A 26,051-nucleotide genomic window follows, 5' to 3' on the forward strand; every position below is an offset into this window, starting at 1 on the left:
TTAGACCCTGCCTATTAATGTGTCCATGGCAGTGGACATTGGTCTCATACCATATCATTTGATTCATTTCATCTTCCCTACTAAGTCCTAGAGTCATCAGTAGAGGAGGACACCTTTGCCTTTCCGATGTCTCATGTGTTTGAGTGGGATGCAAATAACTTTGCTGGCATGGTGAGAAATAATGGACAGCGGAGGACCCAAATGAATGGGCTGGGTGTCGTCAATATTTGTGTTGGAGATTGTAAACGTCACGAAGTGTACTCAGGGTCACCGTTTGAATGATTTTAGATTCATAATACGTTTGCAATCGGCTTGTAGAGAGACGTCTCATTAAAATTCTTCTGGACAATGATTTGTTAGTTGACAGCTTTTATTAGAATCACGTTCTTTTATTTAGTGTGAGTAATTAAAACTTGAATGCTTCACACTTAATGTTAGAAACTTAAATGCCATATTGCATAATGTATTCCTGCAAAATTATTACATACACTGATTTCCTCTGACGTCAGTCAATAGATTAAAAAAAAAAAAGTATCTCAAATAGATGTAGCGCAAATCACCTTTGTGATGGAACCAACAGCTCACTAGTCACACTTTTATATGAAAATCAATGCCATCATCATGTAATGGCGTTTGATCCTCGTCTTTTACATGCAATGGATTTATCATTAACTATGTGAGTGACTAAGTGGCATGACAGAGGGCCACCTAGAGAGGATGCCTCTCGGTCAGCAGGTGATGACGCTCCTCGTTTGAGGGAAACAGCGCCTCCCTCAGGCGAATCATGCTACCCGCAACTCGGGTACGGCTGTTCCCATTTTCTATCAGCGACCTGCGAATGGGCCGGTACACCTTGTAGCGCCTGAAAAGGAAAGAAAAGCCTATCACGAACAAGCGACTGTTCAATTCACAAGTTTGGGGTCACTTTGAAAACTCCTCGAAAGAAAAACGCTTTTGATTTACTCTTTCAAATTACAAGCGTGGGGTACTCGGGGTGGTTGCAACTGCCTCAATAGGTAAGCGTTGAACATCCGGGTACTATGTGTGATTCATCATTTAAAAAAAAAGACCAAAAAGTTCTTCTCGCGACCTACACAAAGGTTTTTTTGAACATAAAAGAAACAGCAAATAATAGTGAATTCATTATATTAGTGAATTGATTATATTAAAAGTTTTATATGTATAGAGATATTTTTTTTCTTTTTGCTGTGACGTCATGTCGGCTTCAGAATGATGGATGATGATTCACCTGCGGAGAATTAAATTACAATCACCTGTCCTTGCTCGTGCTAACCTGCTTTGTAGTTGAACTCAGAAACGTGTTTATGGTTCGCTATATTATTTGATATTGTTTTGTGGTAATGTTTTAATGTTAGAACCAACAGTTAATAATTGAGAGGCTTGGGGACGTCGCGTGACCAAAACAAGTGAGCAGTGATTTAAGTGAATGCTTATTATTCGCGCTCAGCAACTGAAATGCCATTTTCAAGAGTGGATAAAATGATGGATGGATAAAAAACGGCTGGATTTTCGTCAAAAGATGCTAACCTGTCAAGATGGCACTGGAGAGCGGAGGACGAGTTCTCAGGTGAAAGCTAGCAAAAAAAAATGTGGTGTCTACTGTTGCATATTTTAGAATAGAATAGAAATGTGTAGACTATAATAGAACACGCTTAGTGCTGCTCCGATTGGTGAACATTCAAATAAACATAGTTTACATAGTTTACATAGTTTGCACGTAATATTTTTTGTTCAAAAGGGAGTGACTGCTAGGTGTGTCAATTTGGGGGTTTGGTTAAAAAAAAAAGAGAGACAAGAAGCAGGTTGGCTATATAACCTTTTTTTGGGTATCGATAATAAAAATGCACGTGTCCTTGTATTGTAAATGAATAAACCAATTATTATCTCTAATCAAGACATTTCAAAGTGACCACAAACCTTTGAATGGTAAATATGAAACAATTTGAATGTTTTACATTGACATTTCTTACCTGTAAACAACACATGCAATCAATGCAAAGAAGGCTAACAATACGGCGCTTGTAGAGAGGACCACCTCAGTGGGATGAGGGTTCTTGGACTCTAGAGGAAGGGGAACTCTCCATGACCATTCCTGAATAACTTTGTCTAACACTTTGCCTTTCTCACCAGGGCCCGCTTGGGACTTGTTGATGGTGACGGTGGTGCTGGTCAGGGTCAGGCTGCGAGAGTCCTCCAGCGTGATGTTGACGCAGTAGGTCCCCGGCTGCGGGAAAGTTCTCCTCAGGTTGACCTCGCACTTTGCGGAAGGTGGAACGTCGTTGCACATGATGCTGTGCACCCACGTGCACGTGGGATCCGACACGATTGTGCACGCCGACGTGGGAACGCTGAAGAGGAGGAAGGAAATTTTGCGGTAAGACTTGCATCGGTGAGTTTCAAAATGATTGTTTGCCCGTGTAATGTTATGCATACACACCTGCCGAGGCATTTCACCAGGAAGCTGATATCTGTCTTGGTTACTCTGGCAGCCAACACGTCAACAATGCGGTTGTTGGTTTTGCTCGTTAGTGGCTGCTTGGGTTCTGTGAAAAATGATGTCATTAGCCGTTCATAATATGAGTGACATGAATAATAGAATGAGTACATAGAAAGTGAATAATAGAGCTTATGTGGGATTCATATTGAGCTGTGTTTTGTTGGTGTTTTCGTACATGAAAATATTAGGTTAAGCTGAGTCTGGGTGAGAAGAAAAATCTTGACAGGCACTAGAACTGAAGTCGGTCAAGGTTTTTTGTTAGGTCTCGTTAGATTTTACAGTATATTTAGCAGCAGATGGCAGTCTTATAAAACAGAGAAAAAGCAGAGCACTGCTTACATTTTTTTTTTTACAGTAATTGGATCTAGGCACTTACAAATTTAGTGGGCTACCTTCATTTTGCTAATTTTGTTGGAGAGTGATGTAAATTTTATGGCTGTAATAGAATGGAGAAGCTTTGTCATGATTCATAGGGCATGATTCATATATATATATATATATATATATATATATATATATATATATATGAACATGATTCATATATATATATATATATACTGTATATACAGTATATATATATATATATATATATATATATATATATATATATATATATATATATATATATACTGTATATACAGTATATATATATAAAAAAAAAAAAAAAACTTTTCCAGAAACCTACCAATGATGCTGATGTTACCCACAAAGATTCCGTGTACATAACGGAAGCACCCGTTGTTCTCAAGCACACGCTTGCTGCGAAGAGGCATAAAGGGCGTTGACTCCGGGGACACACTTGAAAAATTGTATGGGACAGTTTCCGAGATGGGTAAGTCTGTTGTCGCGATGACAGGAGTTGAGTTGGAGGAGGAGACCTCTGCGAAAAGTAGGACAATGACATCAGATCATGGGACATGTATATTAGCTGCATGAGCCCACCTTGGGGGATCGTCGTCATGGCTGGTGGAGATGTGTGACGCTCTAGAGGTGGAATATAAACATGACCACCAAGGAAATTTTTTCGCAGTAATTTTGTATTAATTATAGAAATGTGTTACCAGTCGGGAGTGGCGGCGGCGTGGATGTTGTCGGCATGGACGTGGCGGCAGCGGGTGGACACTCTGTCGGAAACGCCGCTTCCACCACTAGCTTAACGCTCATGTTGCCCACTCTGCTGTAGGCGTGCGTGGTCACATCGCGGTGGGTCACCACCTGGTTGCCGTCCTTGAAGTCCCACATGTAGTCGATGGCAGCCGCCGTCTTCAGGTAACCGCTGGGGTCGTGGAGATGCACTTGGAAAAGGATAACTTCACCTCTGAAGAACACGTTTTTGGCTGACTGGTTGACTGCAGACTTCTGCGAGATGTCCACTGCCACTGGGATCATATCTTCATACGGACAAGCACAAAAAAGCTTTGCGGACAAATCTCACCTCAAGTACACTGGTTGAAGGGCCATATTTAATTTCTAGACCCAGGCGAGACCATTTAGAGATATACACATGTAAAAACATTTTTAAACAACCAACCTTAGGCAAATCTATATAAAGGAAATATGACCTAGTATTGAAATGCTTGGTGGGTCTTTCATCCACCCCGCTAGAAAAAAAAGTGTGTAGTCCTACCTGTGACGTAGAAAATCGTGTTGTCAGAACTCAAAGGGCTGTACTTCCGGCGCTCACGTTTACGATACACCATGACCTCCATGACCTCCGCTCCCAGAGGGATATTGGAGGTGTTGAGCGTGAGACTGGAGGCGTGGCCGTCACATGTTTCGAAATATTGTCCTGTAACAAGAAGAGAAAAATAATCTTAAAAAGTGAATTATTTGTATCTGTGACTTAATACATGCACCGTATGCTATGATTGTGAAATGCTTGCGATATGGTCTGCTTTCTGACCCATTGTGTGCCACACGTAGACGTAGTTCTTGCGCCTCCAGTCGTTGCTTTGAGGGAAGGGCTTCCCGTCGGGGAACACGTTGCATTTAGTGGCGTCCGTACATTTCCCGAAGCCGTAGTCGTCCATCCAGGACGTCCAGTTGTATACATAACCCGAGCGCACTTGACCGTTTGCTACAAAAAAAAAAAAGGCACAGTGGTGTGGGGCCTATTCCTGACCTAGCAAGTACCCTTTGTAAGTTAATATTTGCTATATCTAAGGGACAAATTTTCCTATAAATAAAAATATTATTATGTACCTTTGAGGGTCCTGCCTTACTTATAGGCCATTGAACCCTTAAAGGATGAACTTTTAACACCCTTTTCCCTAGAACAATGTATTGTTCATTTTCCAAACCCGCTTTTGAAATATGTCAGAAAAGTCCTGTGACAGGTGTCACAAATGGCACAATAGGAAAAATTCTTCAAATTTTAAGGTGACAAATTGTCATATGGTTTATCCATATATCTGTAAATCAACAAAGTAACTCAAGTTTGATTCAAAGAGGCTTATGAAGGCCTGGTGGGGCCATTTTGGCTGCACCTGAGGCCTCCAGCTCCGTACCGTCGTCACAGTGCTCATCCCACACGAGTTCACCGCTGTCATCCTCCTTTTGACACGGGGGATACTCCATCTTGGCCGTGAAGGAGATGATGGAACCGTTGAGTGCAGGGCTGTCGCTGGTGAGGCGCACTGTGGGCTTGCCACCTGGGACATAGAGTCAACAGTTTAACACACTCAATGTGTCTATCATGACGAATTACTACAAACTTTTTTCATTTGTCTACGTCAGCAGCACGATGACGAACAGAACACTGAAATGTTTTTTTTATGATGGCAGAAAGTAACTAACAGAATAAGCATAAGCAGCAGATGGCAGTATTACTGTATAAAAAAAAAAAGAAAAAGCAGAGCACCCCTTTGAAAATTCCAAAACCTCAGTAAAAATGCATGAACTGGCCAGGTCACGCTTTAGCTGAGGATAACATATATATATATATATTTTTTTCTTTTCAATATACTATGCTGTATAAACACTGAAGAGCACTTGAACTCACCTCGTCTGCGCATGAGCTCCTTGGGTTTGGGTTTTATGGGCGGGTAGAGGTAGTCATCCCATGGGGTGCTATCGGGATTCCAACCTGGGATGGATGGAATGGGAAAAGGAGACTTTCCTTCCAGGTTGTGCTTGTGGGGGAACACGTCAGCATATGCTGGGGAGAGAAAAGTTTAGGTGCGCTTTATTTTGAATCACTTCCAGTCCAGTGTTTTAAAAATAGTTTAAAAAGCAAATTGTGTTTATTTCAATTTAGTAATGTGTCTCCATGTTTTTCAGAGAGCATGGTATGCTAGAGTTTATTGTGTGTGCCTCCTGAGATGCTGGGTTGGATCTCAGTACAGGCCTTCCCTCTACGAGCTTATTATGTTCGTTCTACAGATAGCTCATTCAAAAAAAAAAGTTGGGTCATAAATAGCCCAATTGTATTCAAAACAAACAAACAAGAAAAAGACCAGACTGTAATTTGGGTCAATTTGACCTCAATTTTTTGGGTGTTTTGGATGAAACAACCCAATTTTTTTGGATTGTCCCTCAAAGTGACCCATTTTGGGGGATTGTTTAGCATTGTTTAGAAAGTTGCATCAATTTGACCCTAAAATAAACTCATTTTTATCTTGGGCCACATTGTAGTTATAGTCTCTGTCAGAGGGCAGGAATGACTGTGAAGTCATTCCGTTTTCTGTTTTCTAATTTTAAATGAGAGGCTAGTCAAACTGTTCAAAAGACAATTTGGGAACAAAATAAATAAATAAACAAATAAATAAATAAATACAGGTTGGAAACAACTTGCAATTTTGGTATTTTAGCCAGAAACTTCATGGGCCACATCAAATTATGTGGTGGGCCAGATCTGGCCCGTGGGCCTTGAGTTTGATACCAGTGCTCCAAACTGTCCATAGATTGAGAATACACTTGGCTGGAAAACAATCTAAGGTTGTATTCTTGTAGTCTTTACAAACACAAAATGTTTTTAAAACATGTAAAAAAAAAAAAAAAAAAAAAGAAAAAAAAAAAAAAAGATAGCCTAACAGCACATGACTATAGCAGTGAGCTGACGGAAGACATCAACATTGTGTGTAAAATTACATTTAATGTGCTTTTTCTAGTCATAAGAGATCAATGACGCACCTATTTAAATCTGGTAACTAATTGAATAAAGCCTATTTTTTCTTGCGGGCGTCTTACTTTTCCGTCCATCAGCACGATAAACAAAGCAGATGAATGCGAGAGGAAAAATATATTTCAAGGCTCCCATCTCTTCACAAAAAAAAAAGAAAGAAAGTAGTCCTTCTGTGCTTGTGGATGTGCGCTCAGGCGTGATGTTCTCCCGCTCCCCTGCTCGTCCAGCTGCGATTTGCCTGTTTGTGTGCTTGTGTGCAATAATTCAATCTAGTGGTGGTGAATACATGGACATGTGACGTCCGCTAACGAGACGCATCTCATCCCTCATTAGGGCGCATGAGGCGAGGAAGTCATGAGGAGAAGGTGCATCCTCTTCCTCTTTTCTTCTGGCCACTTCTAACGAGCGATCCTCAATGAAAAGCTATGCGAAGAAGTGATAAGTGGTCAAAGATTTTCGATCAGGATGTCAAATGTAGGTATGTCCTCTACTTGCACTTTTTCTCGGATGTTCAATTTATTACATTTCAGAGTCAGAAATGGGCGACAATGTGACTCATTGAATGAAGTCTTGTCAGATGTCCCCAATTGCATTAATGTTATTGCATTTTTTTCCTGCTGCATATTTTGAGTGTAACCCCGTGTGACACTGTCCACGGGATTGCCACTTTACCCACACTGACCCAGTGATAGGCCCAAGCTAATTGCGCCACAGCGGCCCAAAAGCAGAAGGAAAATTTGTGCAAGCTACAAAGTGCGCGTCATCCAACGTGATTGCCATCATTTTTTCTGTGCTGCTACCCCTCACGAGGACTTGCTCCAAATTCCTTTTCAATCTTAACTAAAGGCCAAAGAAAAAGTAGCGCAGTGGACTAGTGGTTCACTTTTGCGCCTCACTGTTAGGTTTAGGCAATGTTGGGAGTAATGCATTATAAAAGTAATGTAATTATTGCAATGCATTACTCTTTGCTGTAATGCAGTAGTGTAAGGCCTTACACCCAAAAAACAAATCATATTTTACTCTGTACAAATGACAGTAATGCACGTTACAATGCATTATAATGCATTGCCCAGAAATGCTCCTAAACACTTTAAATGTATAAAATTTATTGAAGCAATTGATAACACGAATGCAGTTCATTTGGTTGCCTTGAGATGACGCCGGTGTATGCAGAGAACTTGGTCTTTTTATTTGTACATTTTTCTTTCACATTTCCAGTGATTTAGGCATCATTTACAAGTCCAAGGAAGCAATAATGTTTATTTTTGGATAGTTTTGAGCATGTAAAAAAATATAAATAAATAATTTAGTTTTAGGCAGTGCTTCTCAATTATATTTTGCCAAGTCCTCGCCCGTAGAAGGAGAAATCTTTTCGCGCCCCCCTCCCTCAACTTGATACGCTGACTATATATGAGTTTATTATCTATCATCTATTATTATCTATTATCTACCAGATTGTACAACTGTATCCTTTTTAAACATTAACAGAAGATTAAAGCAATATAAACCAACTTTCAACAACTGTTAATTTTTTTACAGCGTTTATAAGAGAGAGTAATGTGAACGTAATGCAGGACAGTAATATTATAATGTAACTTATTACTTTGGAATGACAGTAATAAGTAATAAATAATGTATTACTGTTTTGAAGTAACTTGCCCAAGTTGCCGATGATTTTTTGTCTGTACAATGGCATGAAAAAGTATCTTAACATTTTGGATATTCTCACATTTATGCATAAAATCACCATTAAATGTGATGTCATTTTTTTCCCCAAATCACACAGATGAGAAAAGTGTCTTGCTAAAAACACCCAGTTATTAATAGTATGTTTTTAATGATGATAACATGTAAACAATCTCAGAAGGGGAAGGAATACGTCCCTTCACATTTAACATCTGGTTTCACCACCATTGGCAGCAATGACTTCAGCAAGACGCTTCCTATAGTTGGAAAATTGCTGCAGTTCAGTCAGATTCTCGGGATGTCTGGCATATGTATCATCGTGTTGACATCATGCCACAACATCTCAATGAGGTTCAAGTCAGGACTTTTACTTGGCTACTCCGTAGAGTGTATTTTTTTCTTCTGAAACCATTTTTAAGTTGATTTACCCGTCTGTTTTGGATCATTGTTGTTTTGCAGCATGCATCCTTTTTTTTTCTTAGCTTCAACTGTCTGACAGGCAGCCTCAGATTTTCCGGCAAAACCTCTTGATACATCTTTTAATTCATGTTAACATTAATGATTGCAAGTTGTCCAGGCCCTGAGGGAGCAAAACAGTCCCAAACCATGCTGCTCCCTCCACCATGCATCATGGTGGGAATAAGGTGTTGATATCTGGTGAGCTTGTCCGTTTTTCCTCCACACATGACGTTGCGTGTTCTTTTCAAACAGTTCGACTTTAGTTTCATCTGTCCACAAAATCGTTTGCCAGAAGTTCTGTGTAGTGTCTCATTGTCTTATTTCAAATATTACATTTTTGACAGCACGAGCTTCTTCTGTGTAGTCCACCCATGAACACCCTTTTTTGCTAGTGGTTTACATATAGTCGATTGCTGAGATATTGGACTGTGCAAATGATTTTTGTAAGTTATTAGCAGACACTCTTGGGCTCTTTTTTTTTTTTTTAGCTCTCTGAGTGTTCTGCACTGAACTGTTGGCACCATTTTTGACAGAAGGCTACTCTTTGGGAGCAAAGCCACGTTGCCAAACTTTCCCCATTAGCAGATAATTTCTCTAACCGTGGAATGATGAACATCCAGACTTTCAGAGATGCTTTTGTAACCTTTCGCAGTTTTATGCAAATCAAGAATTCTTGAGAGCTAGTTTTCTGAGAGCCCTTTTGAGCAAGGCATGATTTACTTCTGTTCATGGTTTTCTTCAAGATTTTTTTTTTTTTTTTTACAGAGTATGTGTTTAGAGTAGGCCTGGAAACTTCAAACAACTCCTCAGTGATTGGTCACACCCTGGCTTAAAGTACAGTATTTAGAAATAAATAAATGTTATTAATTGCTCTCAATGTCTCATTGGGCAGAAGGTTCAGTTGCTTATTCCTCACTTTTTCCCACTGTTTATTGTTTTCATTAAACCTATGAAAAACATTTGAGAACATTTGGGTGGATTTTTAGATAAAGCATCTGTGTGATTTTTGTAAAAGATGAGATTCAAATTCCAAAAGGTGCAGATACTTTTTTTAATGCCACTGTATCTGCCTTGTGATTGGCTAGTAGGCTTAATGGATCGTCACAATTCAGCTGGGAGAAGTTCACTTCACCCATGACCCTAATGAGGATCAGCCCTATAGGAGATAGAGTACCAGTCAAAACTTTGGAAATTTGAAATAACTCCCGAAAATGCACAGTCATGTATAGAAAGTAATTCCAGTTATCCAGCGTCATTCCACAGCATAAAGTCATAAAATTCTTGAAAACAAATTCAAATGGTTAAAAACACTCCGATGCCAACACATTCAAGCTGATGACTTAAAAATCACAAGCTGTTAGCAAAAAAAAAATCCAGGTTATACAGCAACATCCACATTGTAAAGATGACAGAAAATACCTGGGATCTTCTTCAATTCACATGGTCTCACACACACAATGAGGTGACTGAAATTCAAGCTGGTAACTTTTGAAAATACACAGCTGTGAGATGAATGTCATTCCAGGCCAAGCTGCCTGAAAAAATACCAAGCTATGCAAAGCTATGAAAAATCTGGGCAAAAGGAGCCTACTGTGAATGATCTGAATTATATAACATTTGTTGTAATTGTGCGGTCTGTTTTTACAAAACAATGTCAGTGTTCAAATCACATGGTGTTTCCAAACTTTTGAATGGTACTGCTCTTACACTAACAAATCCAAAACTAAGTGATAAAACTTCCCTAATTTGAATCTTATGAGTCATATTTTTTTTCTTTCATTTCATTAGCCAGAGAGCAAAACAGTTATAATTTTACCGTCAGAAAATTATCAATGTACTTTGTAAGGTTGATCTTTTTTTGAGTGTGTAAATTCTGTCATCCACATCATTGTAATCGGTATACGTTAGATTAGGTTCACAATGTGTTCCCTATTAGAATTGTACATAATTCTTTCCCCTTTTCAGTAAATGAAAACACAAACATGGCCTTTTTTTTAATTAGTAAACCAGAACAATGACATGCCTGCCTGACAAATATTGCAAAATTATACATAAAAATCTAAACTTGCATTTCTATGGGATAAAACATCTGTTTAAAATTTCTGCAAATTTGCCAAAAAGAAAATGACTTTTTTGCTAACTTTCATTTCATATTTGTGAAGCAAAAAAAAAAAATAAAAATACAATCCACTCCGTTTTGTAAGGCACTCAGGCCAATCTCCGCTGACTTTGGACGAGAGGCCGGTTACACCCTGGACTGCTTGCCAGCCAATCACAGGGCACATTGACACCTTTCACACTCACAATCACCCTTATGGAGAGAGTTTTTAACCGAGATGTGGAATGCAGACGCATTCTTTCTCGTGTGTCTATGTGAGTGTGTGTGTCCGTCTTTTTGGTGCTGCTATGTGCTGACAGTAAAAAAAAATTACCACAGTGTATTTTGGCTCAGGCAGATAACATATGGAAGTGTTCACTTCTGGAAATGCGTGAAGATTTTTTTTTTCTCTTCAATCCTCATTTGCCCTATGAACACGCTCCCACCAGAACACGCGGCGCTGACCTACCCTGACCCCGTCTGTGATCCTCTACGAAGGCCTCTCATTTGGGTCCGCCCTCTCTTTCTACTCCCCTACCACATTTGCTCCCTTTCAGAAAACACTCCTGTGAAGAACAATTATCCCGACGCGCTACATTAACAGCGATTGCATGTTAAGACACAACTGAACTTAAGCCAGTGTGTTTCTCAGATGTCCTGGCTGTAATCACAAACATGAGAGGACATGCGGCCCTGTCATCTCCAATGGAGGAGGGACGGGAGCTTTGGTGCAAAATGCACCAAAGGTCGTCTGCTCATCCTTCCAGGAAGTGATAGCATTTACCAACTTTAGTACTGCAGAACAATGTCTTCCTATCGATCACCAAAAAAGCATAATGATAACAAATGGGAATACACCTATAATATTGTATGTAAGGAGAAAGTGTGCTTAAAAACTTGACTCAATTCAGATTTTCAAGATGTGTCCAGTAGGGGGTTAAAAAATGCTATAAAAAAAAAAAAAAAAGACTCATAAAAATATTTTTACTGCCACCAGGCAGTGCTATAGCCCTCTAAATCTTTCTGTGATAGCAACCTGCTGGGAAATCTTTATTTTCCATCCAGATGAACTCTCAAACTGCCAAGACAGAACCATGAGATCCAAGCAGGACTCGGCCGCCGTTGTTTTCCGGTACTGACAGATGGGCCGCAGCCTGCGAACGTCGTTGCCACCAAACTGAAATTGTCATGCACGTGAGTGGGTGGCTTTCTGTCCCTCCTTCCAAAAAAAAAAAAAAGAAAAATGAGAATGTTGTCATTGTTCAGTCATGGCAACTCCTTTAATGACAGGCTTGTAAAAGCTGTGCTCAAAAAATATTCTTATGATCTACCATCTGTCTAATTTTAGATTCAGATCTGCTGAAACATCTAAGTGCTGCAAAAGTATTTGTGTAAGATATTGTTGCAAAGAAAATGTAATTATTAGATTTTAATCAGCAATCGCTGTATGTTAATGATTTCAATATACTGTCCTCGTTCCAGTCAGGCTTTTCCACAAGTAAATTCACAAATGCTTTATTTAGTTTATTTTTAACCTTACAAAGGCATTTGACATGGTCAATCATTATTTCCTCTCTGACAAATTATATCATATTGACTTATCCAGGGAGGCCTTGCTTTGGTTTAATTTGTGTTTTCATTTGAGACAACTGTGTTTATTGTTGTTATTGTCAAGAGAGGTGTACCTCAGGGTTCTTCCTTAGGGCCACTCCTCTTTTCCATTTTCATTCTTGATCTGCCTAAAATCTGTTCACTGTCAAACTCTTTATGCAGATGCACAAATTCAGTGTACATTATAGAGTACACACTACGCAGATAGAGTGTTTTGAAACACATCACAGTCAAATTTTCATTATTTTAACATTTATGTTAGCCTCTCTAGGTTTATCTTGAGATAACATTTCATTATGTTATGCACAATTTACTTGACTGGTTCACACTCAAATATGATCTGTATTTTCATTGACTGCAGTTTGTTTCTATTATTTCTTCATTTTGTGTGAAATTAAGTCCTCACAATGCAAAGTACTAACTTAAGAACACCACTTTTTTTCTAAACTGTTCCACACCCAAGAAAGAATTTGGACTATGAGCCTTCTGCTACAAAGCTCGATTTAATTTGAATACTTTGCCGTACTGCATTGGATCTATTAACTCATTTGATTTATTCTAGTCGACTATTTTGATATGAACCCCTTTTTCACCTGCTCCTGTTTCTTGAGAGGAAATAGAATGCTACTGTCTGTGCATGGCTGATTTGTCTTCTCATATTTATTTTTTGGAAACATACAATTCTATGTGATGCATATTTTTATCTCAAGGAGTAAATCTAAGTAAAATTCGACATTTAAATATCAAGCCATTTTTTCGCAAGTGTATTTTTTTATTTTGAACCACACAGCTCATATTTTATTGCTACCTAGTGTTGACAGCAGGTGGATTTACACATGTTTGTGTTAGAAAGGTATGTTACGTGCAGGCTTTAGGACCATGGGGTGCGTCTGGTGAAACGCGATCAAGTTGACTATTTTGGACTTTTTTTGAGGGGCGCTTGACAACCTGTTAGTCCAGTCTAATGGAGCCACATATGCTCGGTGCATTGGAATTTTTGGGGGAGGGGGGTGAACTAAATATCAGAATGGATGTCGGGATTGAACTGGGCTAAAATTTGGTGGCTCTCTCCAACATGGGGTTGTGGATCATATACCGGAGGATGCTTTGTTTATGGTTGTTTCTCCTCGTATTCACTTTGCTCCTGCTGATCGTTTCTGACCTTTTGCACAGAGGGGACCATGATCATCTCTCCCAGCAGAAACCCGTTAGCCCCCCACGCCTCCCTTTCCAGTGGCACCCCGATCCACCGGACGACCTGGAGCTCATCGGAGACGCAGCATTGGCGCTCGTACCCGACTTCGTGCCCATCAACTCGCTTAAAGAGGACCAACTCTTATTTGTGGCGTCCGCGCAGGGTACAAAAGAGCCGTCGCACAACAAATGGAATTATAAGGTGCTCTTGCCCGATGGTAGGGAGGGATTTCTGTCCGCTGGTGTGGAAGAAGAAGCGCAGACTCGAGTCTCAGCGTATCGCTCTTTACCCGAGGCGCGACATCCCAAGTGAGTCCAAACCAGAGCATGAAGATCTACTTTGATGTTGATAAATCGATAAGGGTGAAACGTGTTTGTTTGACAGGTGCCTCGGCGAGCAGTACAGCGAATCGCTGCCTTCTGCCAGCGTGATTATCTGCTTTCACGACGAGGCGTACTCGACACTTTTACGCACGCTGCACAGCGTCCTCATCACGGCGCCGAGTAGCTTTTTGCTGGAGCTCCTCCTAGTGGACGATCTCAGTAACCATGGTATACGCCATGTACGCGTATATGCAATTGCCATCCATTCACTGGTTTTTCGATGTCTTTTGACAGATGAGTTGAAAACTAAGCTCAGTGAGTACGTGTCCCATCTGGATGGGGTGCGTTTGATTCGCAGCAGCAAGCGTCTCGGGGTGGGAGGGTGCCGTAACCTGGGAGCATCCAGAGCTTCGGGGGAAGTGCTGGTCTTCATGGACTCCCACTGCCAATGTCACGATGGCTGGCTGGAACCGCTCCTGGAGAGGGTGGCCCAGGACAGGTAAGAGCCGAGCTGATCCCTCATAAAAATCTTCCAATCAGAACCTCTCGAGTTCAAACATTTGACAAGCAGAATCAAATCAAAGCCAATCAAATGGAATGTTTTTTTTTTTTTTTCCATGGCATGACAGGGGCTGTTCTTTTTTTAAAAAAATATTTTCAAATTGAGGGAAAACCAGCTTGAGCATTAAGCAACTTCTCGTGAAATTTTGTCATTCGGTTTCATTTGCAAATCGTTATATGACTTAAGTTTTACATCCACTATTTACTGTTGGAGTTGCTGAATAAAATATTGTAGGGGTATTGTTTCCCAATACCCCTACAAATGTAGAAAATTCATAAACTACAAATTTAATCCACTTCCAGCTGCTTCCCTGGAAAGATTTTTTTTAAGTGGATTTTACTGCTTATTTAATATTATACAAGTGCAATATTAATCTAAATTTTGTTTAGACAAATAGAGTTGCTTGGAACATAATTGTAAAACAAACAAAAAGAAACCTCCCGGACTGTAGGGAGTTATTTGGATTATTAATAATATATGTGTTAAGTTATTTTTATTTCATAACGTGAAAAGTATTCACGAGTCTTCAGAAAAGTGATCAATTCAATCAATTAAATTTCTTTTAAAAAATGTACAGTAATAATTCTGAAATTTGTCATTGCGTTTTGTGTCTACAAAAGCTTGCTAACGAGGCAATGAAGCCAGCAAAGCTAAAGCGGCATTTTATTTTATAATGCCCTTTTTGACTTAATAATTGGCAGCAACCTGTTTGGGAGAGATTGAACCAGTTTGTTAATTTTTATTTTCTAAATGTCAGCAAATAACAAATATACTTGATTTCAAATTGAATCTGTTGGGGAATATAAAGAGCTCTTATGTTTGGTTTAGATGTTTTTTTTTTTTTTTGTTTAAACCTTTACAATGGGGATCCTTGGAAAATTGCTCTCTAAAGTGTGTCTTAGTAATTCTACTATGGAGAAATTTCATACAGTAGTGACAGAAATTTGAAAGAAAAAAACACTATTCAGAAGTCTGCCCTATATGTACTAGCACCCTTGATTATCATAGAACAGTGGGGATGCGGTTGTTGGACAAAAAACATACTCGTGAGGCATAGTCGTGAAAGAGGAGTAGAAAAGAAGTCACGAGATAGACCTCGACATTTTACTACAGTAGTGGAAGATCTGAGTAAGAAGAAAAACATAACGTGAGACCTAGTTATTCTACTAATGCGCAGATATGTTATACAGCAACAGATTAAACGGGTCTGTTTTGTGGTGCTCCTCAGTCTGCCTGCAGTGTGGATCCAATTAGAGGTCCAATTAGGCGGTCGGTCACATGATGGCGCAAGTTTGTTTTGCTCTCCGTCTTTTATCTGCGTGTCATTTCATAGATTAAACCACACGATGGAAATGTTTAACACATGCTAAGCAGATTTGAGATTAATAAAAGGCAGCGCGTTATGAGGCCCAGGCGCATACGTCACGGATGCTGGCGTTTCATCTCGCAGGACCAGAGTGGTTTCCCCCATCATGGACGTGATCCACAGGGAGACTTTGGAGTACAACGCCACCCGCTGGCCAGTGTGGGGAGTTTTCAACTGGAATCTGGACTTTTACTGGGAGTCCAAACCGCAAGTGCTGGACGGGGACTCGGCCTTGGCGGTTGAACCTGGCCTGTGAGTTTACAGCCTCTGTTATTGCCTTTTTGTGTCCTGACTGCAGCCCCGAGTTGAACTTCCGTTGGACACGCGTTTTAACGCCGTAACAGAATGTTTTTCTCAATCCTCTGCTGTGATTACTTCATCCTGTTTTGATTCTTGCTGCAAAAGGAGTCCAGCGTTAGGAGGCGGGGTTCTGGCCGTCGACAGACATTTCTTCCACAATGTGGGAGCCTTTGATCCTGGTATTCTCCTGTGGGGAGGGGAACAAATTGAGCTGTCAATCAGGGTAAATAAAGTTTTCGTTTGAAATCCAGCTAAATCATGAATTTGGTATGAAGAAATGTGATTCTTGTTATGAGCCACCGACTGCGCTCGGATGATCCGGTTGCCTCTTGCCAAGTTGTTGTGCTCAAGTCACGGTCTTGGAATGTTTTGTTTCCACCAGAGATCAACATAATGAAAAAATATTATTTGACCGTTAGACCCCGTTTTGGAGAAATGCGGCTTGTGATGAATTAAATGTGAAATTTGCGGCACGCAGAACCAAGAGAATCTAATCCTGCTGTTATGGCTAACACCGTGAAAGGTGTGGTTGTGCGGAGGCTCCATGGAGGTGGTTCCCTGCTCCCGCGTGGCCCACCTAGAACCCAATCTCCCTCGTCCCCCTTCCCGCTTCCAAGACCAGGAGCAGCTCGAGAGGAACAAGATCCGCATAGCCGACACCTGGATGGATACATACCGCGAGATCTTCTACAGGCGGGACACGCTGGCTCATTTCATTAGGCAGGTGCGTAACAAGTGATAGCGCGGTGTGTTGGAAAGACCGATCCACGAAAAAACGTCCTTCATTATGTGCAGTCCGAGAGGCCCAATATTACCGAGCGCCTGCAGCTGAAGATGACTTTGGGCTGCAGGGACTTCCAATGGTACCTGACGACCATCCACCCACAGCTTTACATTCCGCAGGATAGACCAGGACTATCAGGCGAGGTGATGTGCAACACACAAGGGCATATGTATCTGGCAGTGTTGTCCTATGAAACTGAGAAAAAAGTGGTTGCAAAAATACTTTTTTTTTTTTTGGCTTAAAGCTGTACAACGTTGCAGTTGGTGGCTGCCTGGACCACTCCCCAAGTCAAGGGTCGGGCGTCGGCTCCATGACCCTAGTGCCATGCAGTGGCACGGGCAGTCAGGTAACCATGGCAACCGAATTTCACAAGCAAAAATGAATAAATGCAGGCCGCACGGATAACCTGCCGGGGGTTGCAGAATTGCGATCTCAACTCTGACGGGGAATTGCGATGGGGTCCCGCTGGGGCTCTTTGTTTGGACGCCATCGGGGAGCGGGTCATCCTTTCCCGGTGCGAGCGATCCATCAGAGAGAGGCTTCGGTGGATGTTCATGAAGGTAAAGCAGGAAGGAGATTTTTTTTTTAAGTCATTTAAATCGACAAAGTTTTGGTTCTTCCAGGTGAGTGGCCAGCTACTCCACCAACAGTCCCAATTGTGTGTGGAGGCTGTGAAGGACGGACGTCCCCAACAGAGCGTCCCCTCCAGCGAAGTCGGGGACCTCATGCTGCGACCCTGCAGGCGACATCCCACACAACAGTGGCACTTTGAGCAACTAGTGTCACCCTGATTAGCATGACAAAGGCCAGGAATGGACTCTGCAGGTATCATTTTGCATAGACTGCGTAGAGACTCACTAATAATGCAGAATGTGTTGTTTACTTGGCCTGACGTTTTGGCTTCAATGAATCACCCGAAAGTCGATTCAAGTAGGTTTGGAGCCAACTACGTTTAGCTGCAAACTCCGTATACCTGCATTAATGTACAATCATTTTGTTAACATTTTCATCAGTTCCTGTTTTAAGGATTTCTGCTAGTAGTCTTGTGATTTAAAAAAGACCATATTATGTTATTGCTAATAAAACCAAGCAGTAAAAAGAAACAGTTTACAGTACATTTCTTTATTTCTAATTTTTACCTTTAACTTCAATTTATAATCATTCAATTCGTCAAGTATTGAATCTGCGTTTGAGCAACTGCCACACCATTCCTTCTCTGTCCGCTAGAAGGCAATGTTGCTGTCTCCCAAACATGCTGGGACGTGTCCCTTTTGATGGTCGTTTACTAAGTCGGCTGACATTAAAAAACAAAACAATTACTCATTAGATTTTTGTTGTATAAAAACACCCCAAACGACTGTATCTTAAATTTTCTTGCTTGCTGCCAAATCTCTGTTCAGAAAACATGAATCGATTACCAAAAAAAAAAAATCCAGATCGCAAAATGACGAAAACAGTTTTATTTACAAGCAGGTTTGTTCGTGTACATTTTTCGAGCCGTTTTAAAACCTTTTGTTCACATTTGTGGCGTGAAACTCAAGCGATATCCCTGCGATAAGCTGCACAAGTCACAGGGTGACGCTCGTGTGCAAAGTGCAGCACACAGGTGCGCAAACTGACCATCGCGGCCTCTACATGTAAGTCAGCACATGAGCAAATGTTTGTCATTTGTTCTCGTTTCTGAAAACCACATTTTTCTTTTTGCAGCATCTTCCCACTTGAACACATCACAAGGACATGTCATGGATTTCTACTCAAGAGTTGAACTGTAAGTTTCAATATACAATACTGATGAGTTGTTATCTAACTGATTTATTTAAGTGAACATTTGAACAACATTTTCGAATACAAACCCAATCACTTACTTTTAATCTCTCAACAAAAAGGAAAAAAAGAAAGTCAAATAACTTGGTTAAACAGACATCATTGCGATGGACTCTTATTTCTTCTGTGATCTTGTTGAAACGGACTGAAACCTCACTTGCTGCGTCCCTCGTGTCCTGCAAGAAAATCTTTGAGAAATCAGAACAAACTACACTTACTCATATGCGCACTTAAATGTGAAAAGGCCATGCATTCGCCTTTTTTAACGCACCTGTGTGCTGCATCTAATAATCTGCAAGCCTGTCTTTGAACGATTTGTTGTCCATACGTGAACAAACCAAAACCACCTTCTGCATACAAAAGAACGATTGAAAACAATAAAAAGTACATTTATTTCATTGGCAAAAATTGTAGCGATTAAGCTTGACAGAACATTATCTTCAGGCGTTACGTTGTCGCCATCTTGCGGTCAGTATGAGAAATGCTGGAATTCAAAAATCAACGAGCTGTTTATCCACTCCAGTCGCGCTTTACAAAATCTATTTCAATCTTAGAAAATGCCACCAAACTATCAGACTTCTCCTAACTCGTTTCAAAAAATAAGCAAAATAAATCCAGCTGTATTTCAATTTCAATATTGAAACGTACGTTCTACTATTTTGAAATAATTTGCAGGCGTAATATTCAATTCCCAAAATAGATGTGGCTTTTGTACCAGAGCAGCTCTGACTCATTTTTCATTCACGCAATCGCCGTTTGATTTCCACCCACCCCATGCACACCAAACTTTTGAGCGATAATTTATTCACTCACAAGAAAAGGTAGTATGTTGATGTCCAATACTCCACTTTTTGGTAGCGTGCTGGGAAAGGTCTCTTTCTACTAGTATCAGTATATTTTGCTGCCTACTATTGCTCTAAAATGGAGAACATGTTCAGTTCAGATTAACTTTCATGCAATGCGCAAAACATGCTCACGCGTGCTTTTTGGTAACTGAAAGAAAATTAATACTAAAAAAACAATAGCGCCTGACTTAACAGTCATCTTAGTCATTTATTAGCATAGCAATTCTTGGATCTAATATGAAAATGAGAGAAGAGGCTAAAACGATTTATTCCAGTACATTCCATGTGCAAGAGTACATTAATACAAAACAACAGAAACTCTGAGATGGAAGTCAGGGCCTTTTTTCCCGTTTCGGATCCTGCCTGTGCCGCCAAATGAAAACGGGCGCTACCTCGTATACAGAACCGCTAGCCCAAAGTCTTCCACTCTTTAAGGTAAAAAAATACTTTCCTTTGGATACATTCATATAAATATAAAAGTTTTAAATATTGTGCATTTATCTGGAAATATTGCCTTCGTTCTTCACCTACGAGAAAACGAACGTCAGAGCCGCGAACCCTTGATCGTTATCAGGGAAATGGCCGACAACATAGACCGTGAAGCAATTTATTGTCGGCCCGCTCCAGTCGACTCCGCAACAGGGATGCGTCTTAAATTACCTGGCTGTTTCAAAACAAACCCACCTCCAATAAATATGCATTGGCAAATGTCAAGTTTGGTTATTAAAACAGTGTTTCATTTAAATAGCAGGATAAATGGCGAGCTGAATTCCCACATGGGACATGCGGCATGTAAATGCGCTACAAGAACTACTCCGAAAGTGCTCGGACAAGCATGCAGAAAGAAGGAAGGATGGTAAAGTGGGGGAATATTGGAAAGGAGCCAGAAAGGGAGATGCGGCGCCTGCTTAGTGTGACAGACGACAGCGGGGCCCCTGTTGCTAGGGGCCGAGCCGATCCGAGCCGAGCGGCCAGCATCCCCGACCCGATTCCCCCTTCCCTGAGGACCAGTGGTAAAGAGCACAATATGTCCAGCCTCTTGTTCATCATCCCTCAAAAGGACCAATCGGGGCTGGTCCTTGGGAAAGAGGAGCGAGATGTGGCTAGGAGGGTGAGTCTTGTCACTTAAAGACTTCTCATCATGTCAATGGCTCCTTAGAGTACTTTTGTTTTTTGTAGACTCCATTTTTACAGCACGGGAGCATAGGTGCATCATTTTGGCCCTGAAAAAGGTATAAAACCTCGGAGTCCAATAATAAATCGCCAAATGTGCGTCTATTGCTTCAAAATGCTAAGGTGCCACAGAGGTAATTGGGTGGCAGAAGGGAGAGAGGGGTTTGGTTGCTTGCCATGAACCTTTAAACCCCGTCTTAATAAAAACTACAATGCTAAAGCTAACGCTAACTACTTTGCTTTCATGCGGTTGAATTTCTCTTTGCGTCTCTCCAAAGCGAGAGCCGCCTCGCATCCCTGCAAATTCCATCCAATGAAATCGAATTGTCAATGGAAAGAAACTCCAAATGCAGGCCTGCTATAAACTCTTGGTTTGGTTCTGGTAGATCTCCGTGAGTCCACGGTGAACGGAGTGTCCGGAGCTCCGATGAAGGCTTGCGTCACTCCCGTCCCGCGGAGGTGGACTACGTAACCTTGACCTGATAGAGGTAGAAAGCCCGTCTTTGCACCGGTATGTCTCTGGTGAGCCCGAGGGCGAGGAAGTCAGGTGTGCCTCGGCGATGATGGAAGAGGGTCGCGTTTGAAAGGGGTTGGGGGCGAGCCCCAGCTGGAGGTCCTGGGGTCTATGCGCGTGGGAGTCTAGCTGAGAGGGGGGCAGCGACAGGGGCGTGTCCGTCCAGATGGAGGGATTCTGAGACGAGGGCGGGGAAGGGTAGCATTGAGGAGGGGCGCGCGTGAGGGGCAGCTGGTGTCCCGGCGAGCGATGCGTGGGGCACGCCAGCGTTGCTTGGGAACCGGGTGACATCATCAGGGTCTCCATCAGCTGGGCCATCCGCTTCATCACCTGGCCCAGGTCTGCTACTTCCCTGCCCAGGTTTAGCACCTGCCAATTCAAACAAATACTGTGTTTTCTATTATTTTTATCTGTTTCTTTTCAAAATACATAGAGCTGCTAGCCCGTTTTAGTTTTAGCTTAGCCAGTTAAGCTTTATAGCCGACGTATTTGTTGAGTGCAAAATACAGTTAAAAGAAAAAAAAGGTACTCTGTAATTCTCAGCCGTTTTAACTTTCTTCTATCTGGATCCAGACCAATAACAAAATAAATCCATCCATCCATTTTCTTAACCGCTTGTCCTCACAAGGATCATGGTAACAAAATAAAATAAATTAAAAAAAAAAGCTGTTAGGCTTCGTTTGGATTTCATATAACAACCTGACCTATGCTATCTGCTTAAACGAAACAAGGCACTTTTTCCTGTATGATACAGAATCACTAGCGCTACACCCTAAAGTAAATATCCATAGAAGTGAATGTAAATGTATATAGGAAATAAACATAAAATTAGAGGGTGTTTCCAAACTTTTGATTGGGAATGTACCTACCTACCTGACATCTATTGGGCATCAAAACAGCACTCATTTCATTCACGTAACAAGCTGGTTACTAATTAGAATATTTCTATATTGGGGGGGGGGGGGGGTGCTTTGCCTTGCCCCTCTGCACATGGACAGAGGGCCATGAAGCCATGCCAAGGTGCCATCTGCCTCTGCCACTAGGAGCATTCATTGCCATTCATCAGGTCAATCATGCATAGAGACAACCGGCGAGAGAACACCCGCATGACCCACTAGGGCCGGTGGGGAGCCAGGCGGCCAAAACATGACTGCTCACTCTTCACCCACCGCCAAATTAGGTACACCTGCTCAGGCTTGCCAAACCTTTATCGATAAAGAATATCAATCCGAACATGTTCAGTATGTTGAGGTATTCGCGAATCGGAACGGCTGACGAAAAGCCCAAGCCGAAGTCGGGCTTCGCTAAAAATAGAAACGGCGAGAAACGACAGTCCAATCCGACACGCCGTCAATACGCCCCCCCCCCCCCCCCCCCCCCCCCCCACTTTTCCACCCCAGAGAAGAATTGGGAGGTGGTCAGCCCTGCTGTGTCCTAAAAAAAAACCACAATCATATTCTATGCTAAGAGGCACAGGCCACAACATTGGGTACAACTGAGCAACCCAATGGAATCTATTACTGTTTTTTTAGGGCAGCTCTGGGCCTCATTGTATGGAGGAGCGAAAGTGCCCAAATTAAATAAATATACCATGATATAATCAAATAAAATCGGCAATAATTAATTCAGCAAAGAAATGTTTCATTAATTTAATATGGATTTAAATAATATGTTGTATTTTAACTACATAAATGTTTCATTAATTAAATACGTTTTATTAAGTAATTGAATATGGAAATAAATAAAGCAATGTCTTATTCAATGTCTCGCTGATTAAATGACCAATTATTCTATTCATAAACTATTAAATAATTATAACTATATAATTAATTTCACGGTTATGTGTTTCGAAGATTCATAAATTTATCCGTCAAACTCTCCCGTCAAAGTTTGATGGGCGGGTCCTAACACCTGATTGGCTGCATTGGACAAGATTTGAGCCAAACAGGCTTTGGCTCTGCCCACTAACTTTGACGGGGAAATACATATATATATATTCAATTTTGTCACATTTGTCCCTCCATGTCATTATGCTGCCATGTTTATGAAATCCGCTCAGGGCCTTCAGAATCAGTAGTGCTGACCGATGTAACTTCAACTATATTAGCTAAGGGACAAGTGTGGAAGCTTTCATCAGTATATTTTGCTGCCTGAAATGTGCGCCATACAAGAAACAATGTGTGTCTTCAGCAACATTTTTGCCAAGGTCTAGCTCAGGTCATTTCATGTTTTGCACCGTCATTATTGCGCGATTATTCAAGTTGGTATTGACCCGGCTCCTCCGAGGACTCGCAAATTATGTTTTTTATTACACGGGTCACCATGTTAGTCCTTCCATCGGCAATATTAATGCCCTGGTTGTAACTCGAGAGAATTAACCTTCGGAAAGATGTACGCAGCTGGAGGGTTAAAAGGGGAAGGCCGGAGGTTTATCGATGTGCTAACACAATTTGGAGTTGAATAAATTGTGATTGTCGCGAGTATGGCACTGCATGTTTTAGTCAGACCCATTCATTACCCCAACCCCCAAAAAGGAACACCGAAATGCATTTTAATGCTATTTAAATGCTTTAACAGCACATCAGCGGGATCTTAAATATGCAGCTGATGGAGTGACAATTTGGTGGCAGAAAGTCTATCTAAAGTTTTGTGCATCTCCACTAAAACATGACACTGATTAATATTGTGCTTGTGGAATATGAATTAAGCAGCAAAAGCAACCTTTTATTTTTTTTAAATCTATGTTACCCATTTTGTCACTGGCTGTCACAGTTGCTCAGGGCTCAAGCTGAGCCATGATTGGTCGTTACCTGAGCTCTGTCATTTTCAATCCGCAACATCAGGCAAAATGGCCACCCTCCAAGATGAAAAAACATTGGAAAATGTTGCTGCCTAATTCATATTCCTCATACAAAATATTAAGCAAAATGCCATTTACACTAATGGGCCTACGTATAATATATTACTGTAAAGAAAATTTGGGGGGTTAATGTACACGTTGAAGGTGCAATTTGCTTATTTAGACAGTTTCAGTCATAAGAGGTTATTATTTAGTCCATAATTAAACCATATTTTTAATGCACAATTCAATTCAATACAGTCCCATGGTTTCGACTATTCAAACCCAAAAAACAGGTCACAGTCGTGATTACTGCTGAAAATGGCAAAAAAAAAAAAGAGTGTACTCTCTCTTTAGGGTTATACCTGTTCAGTCTAACATTGGCAAAAGGTTACATATTTCACTCAAAATTATCAGTGGCTGTGATGACTCCTACAGCGGCGCAGCCTCCCTTCTCGGAGATCCACCGATTTATGCTTGTCTGCGAAATTACAGTACCAACTTCAAGTCTATCATAGTCTCTTGTAAAATATTGTTCTCCTTTTCTCATTTAAGAAATTGGGGTAGTCAAGGAAACGATTCCTTTCTTTTCTGCCATTGCCTTCACTCATATCCATCAAGTGCACACAGGTACACACACGTTCACACACTAGCCTGTTGGTTGAGATGTCGGAGTTGTCCTCTGGTCTCCTCCGTTTTCGCCACTAATTCCGCCGTGCTGATGTGTGGCATTTCTGTGACCCAAAAAAAAAAAAAAAAAAAAAAAGGAAACGTTACAAATCAGTCCCGGTAGTGCTGACGTGCGTATTTTACAAACAGCATCTGGCAGCGAGAAATTTCGCTAAGTCACATTAATCAAAAGTAAACAAGCTAAGGCAAGGAATTTTCATGAGATGTATGGCGTGATGGCAGCACCTGTGGAGGATGCTGAGGCACTGGTGGGATCATTGTCATGGCAACCGCGGTTGGAAGAGTAGCCGGGGAAGGGCAGCAAACTTTCTGTCCCCTCATTGTCCTCCGTTCCGTCCACTATCCTGCGCACAGGAAATAATGTGAGTCTTAGCCGAGTGCTGTCAAAAACTCGCCATGCTTCCATTTGAAGTGAAACCTAGAACTTCGGGTTCCATTCTTTATCTTCAGCAGGGAATGTCTCTGACACTAAGACAATAATATTGCTCCTGTTGATGGTTGTACCACCACGAATCTCATTTTGTCTTTTGTTGCAACCTTTTTTGGCACTTTGACAGGAAGCAAGGCAAGACAGCATCCTCCTTTCATTTTCTTTTCCTGTCCGTCAACAATAGGGGTCTGTTGCATGATGATAAATTGCTGAGCACCGACTGTAAACATTCATGCCCGTCTTGGTTCGGACTAGCTGGAGAAGAACATATTATTGTGCCAAAGAGATGGGAAAGAATAGAATTTTTATTGGGCCAGGCTAAGCCCACAATTTCATTCAGTGACATAAATACACTGTGTTTTTTTTTTTTTTTTCAAACTAACACTATAAATGAATGATGCACGGGCAAGCGAAAACTCCATTAAATATGGTGTAGATCTACTAATAAAAAAAAAAAACTGGCCAAGATTCCCCAAATTATCCAATTCCTATATTAATCATGATCATGTTGCTGCTTTCAACAATGCACTGTTTTCTCACTTTTGACCTTTTGTGATGTGTTTTCAATCTATAGTGCACAAATCTCTCTTTAAAGGCCAAGTAAAGCCCCCAAAATCTTAATTATTACAGTAATATTTTCAAATCCATCCTCTGAACACCTACAGTATTTCTGATTAATATTGTTTTTATGTATGGAATATAGACAAAATC

The 26,051-nt window shown here is 41.0% G+C and overlaps 3 protein-coding genes across 5 annotated transcripts in view; 1 reads left to right on the plus strand and 2 right to left on the minus strand.

Annotated features, from left to right (window-relative positions):
• Positions 1-352: 352 nt before the first annotated feature.
• Positions 353-6,895, minus strand: gpnmb (glycoprotein (transmembrane) nmb). Of its 3 annotated transcripts, none has more exons than XM_088404214.1 (12): positions 6,707-6,893; positions 5,520-5,675; positions 5,026-5,169; positions 4,422-4,595; positions 4,146-4,307; positions 3,580-3,909; positions 3,461-3,502; positions 3,204-3,398; positions 2,459-2,564; positions 2,149-2,369; positions 1,992-2,082; positions 353-862 (listed from the first exon to the last, which is right to left on the minus strand). In XM_088404214.1, exons 1-12 carry the CDS (start codon positions 6,774-6,776, stop codon positions 709-711), a joined length of 1,845 nt encoding a protein of 614 aa, XP_088260340.1. In that variant the 5' UTR covers positions 6,777-6,893; the 3' UTR covers positions 353-708. The 3 variants fall into 3 exon arrangements, with proteins under 3 accessions (XP_088260340.1, XP_088260339.1, XP_088260341.1); XM_088404213.1 differs by having other exon boundaries at positions 5,005-5,169; XM_088404215.1 differs by lacking the exon at positions 3,461-3,502 and having other exon boundaries at positions 5,005-5,169; positions 6,707-6,895.
• A 6,560-nt stretch (positions 6,896-13,455) lies between these two features.
• Positions 13,456-18,106, plus strand: LOC148406507 (polypeptide N-acetylgalactosaminyltransferase 15-like). Its single transcript, XM_088405143.1, has 10 exons — positions 13,456-13,998; positions 14,075-14,241; positions 14,308-14,512; positions 16,026-16,193; positions 16,347-16,464; positions 16,765-16,965; positions 17,037-17,168; positions 17,270-17,371; positions 17,448-17,585; positions 17,649-18,106. Exons 1-10 carry the CDS (start codon positions 13,571-13,573, stop codon positions 17,814-17,816), a joined length of 1,827 nt encoding a protein of 608 aa, XP_088261269.1. The 5' UTR covers positions 13,456-13,570; the 3' UTR covers positions 17,817-18,106.
• A 1,776-nt stretch (positions 18,107-19,882) lies between these two features.
• Positions 19,883-26,051, minus strand: part of kcnh8 (potassium voltage-gated channel, subfamily H (eag-related), member 8) — a 50,629-nt gene continuing 44,460 nt past the window's right edge. Inside the window, exons 14-16 of the mRNA XM_088405277.1 lie at positions 25,136-25,254; positions 24,875-24,954; positions 19,883-21,750 (exon numbers count right to left, since the gene is read on the minus strand). Of these exons, the coding sequence (XP_088261403.1) occupies positions 21,226-21,750; positions 24,875-24,954; positions 25,136-25,254 (724 nt within the window). The 3' untranslated portion in view covers positions 19,883-21,225. The remainder of the gene's footprint in view (positions 21,751-24,874; positions 24,955-25,135; positions 25,255-26,051) is intronic.

The sequence above is a fragment of the Hippichthys cyanospilos genome, chromosome 21 (genome assembly GCF_059441005.1).
Source record: "Hippichthys cyanospilos isolate Australia breed blue-spotted pipefish chromosome 21, RoL_Hcya_1.0, whole genome shotgun sequence".
Classification (NCBI taxonomy): Eukaryota; Metazoa; Chordata; class Actinopteri; order Syngnathiformes; family Syngnathidae; genus Hippichthys; species Hippichthys cyanospilos.

Coding starts and splice junctions, on each gene's coding strand:
- LOC148406507 (XM_088405143.1), top strand. CDS start 13,571: ATGGGGTTGTGGATCATATACCGGAGGATGCTTTGTTTATGGTTGTTT. Junction 13,999..14,074: donor CCCGAGGCGCGACATCCCAA/GTGAGTCCAAAC, acceptor TTTGTTTGACAG/GTGCCTCGGCGAGCAGTACA. Junction 16,194..16,346: donor TTGGCGGTTGAACCTGGCCT/GTGAGTTTACAG, acceptor TTGCTGCAAAAG/GAGTCCAGCGTTAGGAGGCG.
- gpnmb (XM_088404213.1), bottom strand. CDS start 6,776: ATGGGAGCCTTGAAATATATTTTTCCTCTCGCATTCATCTGCTTTGTT. Junction 3,910..4,145: donor CACGATTTTCTACGTCACAG/GTAGGACTACAC, acceptor GTCCGTATGAAG/ATATGATCCCAGTGGCAGTG. Junction 2,370..2,458: donor CTGGTGAAATGCCTCGGCAG/GTGTGTATGCAT, acceptor CCTCCTCTTCAG/CGTTCCCACGTCGGCGTGCA.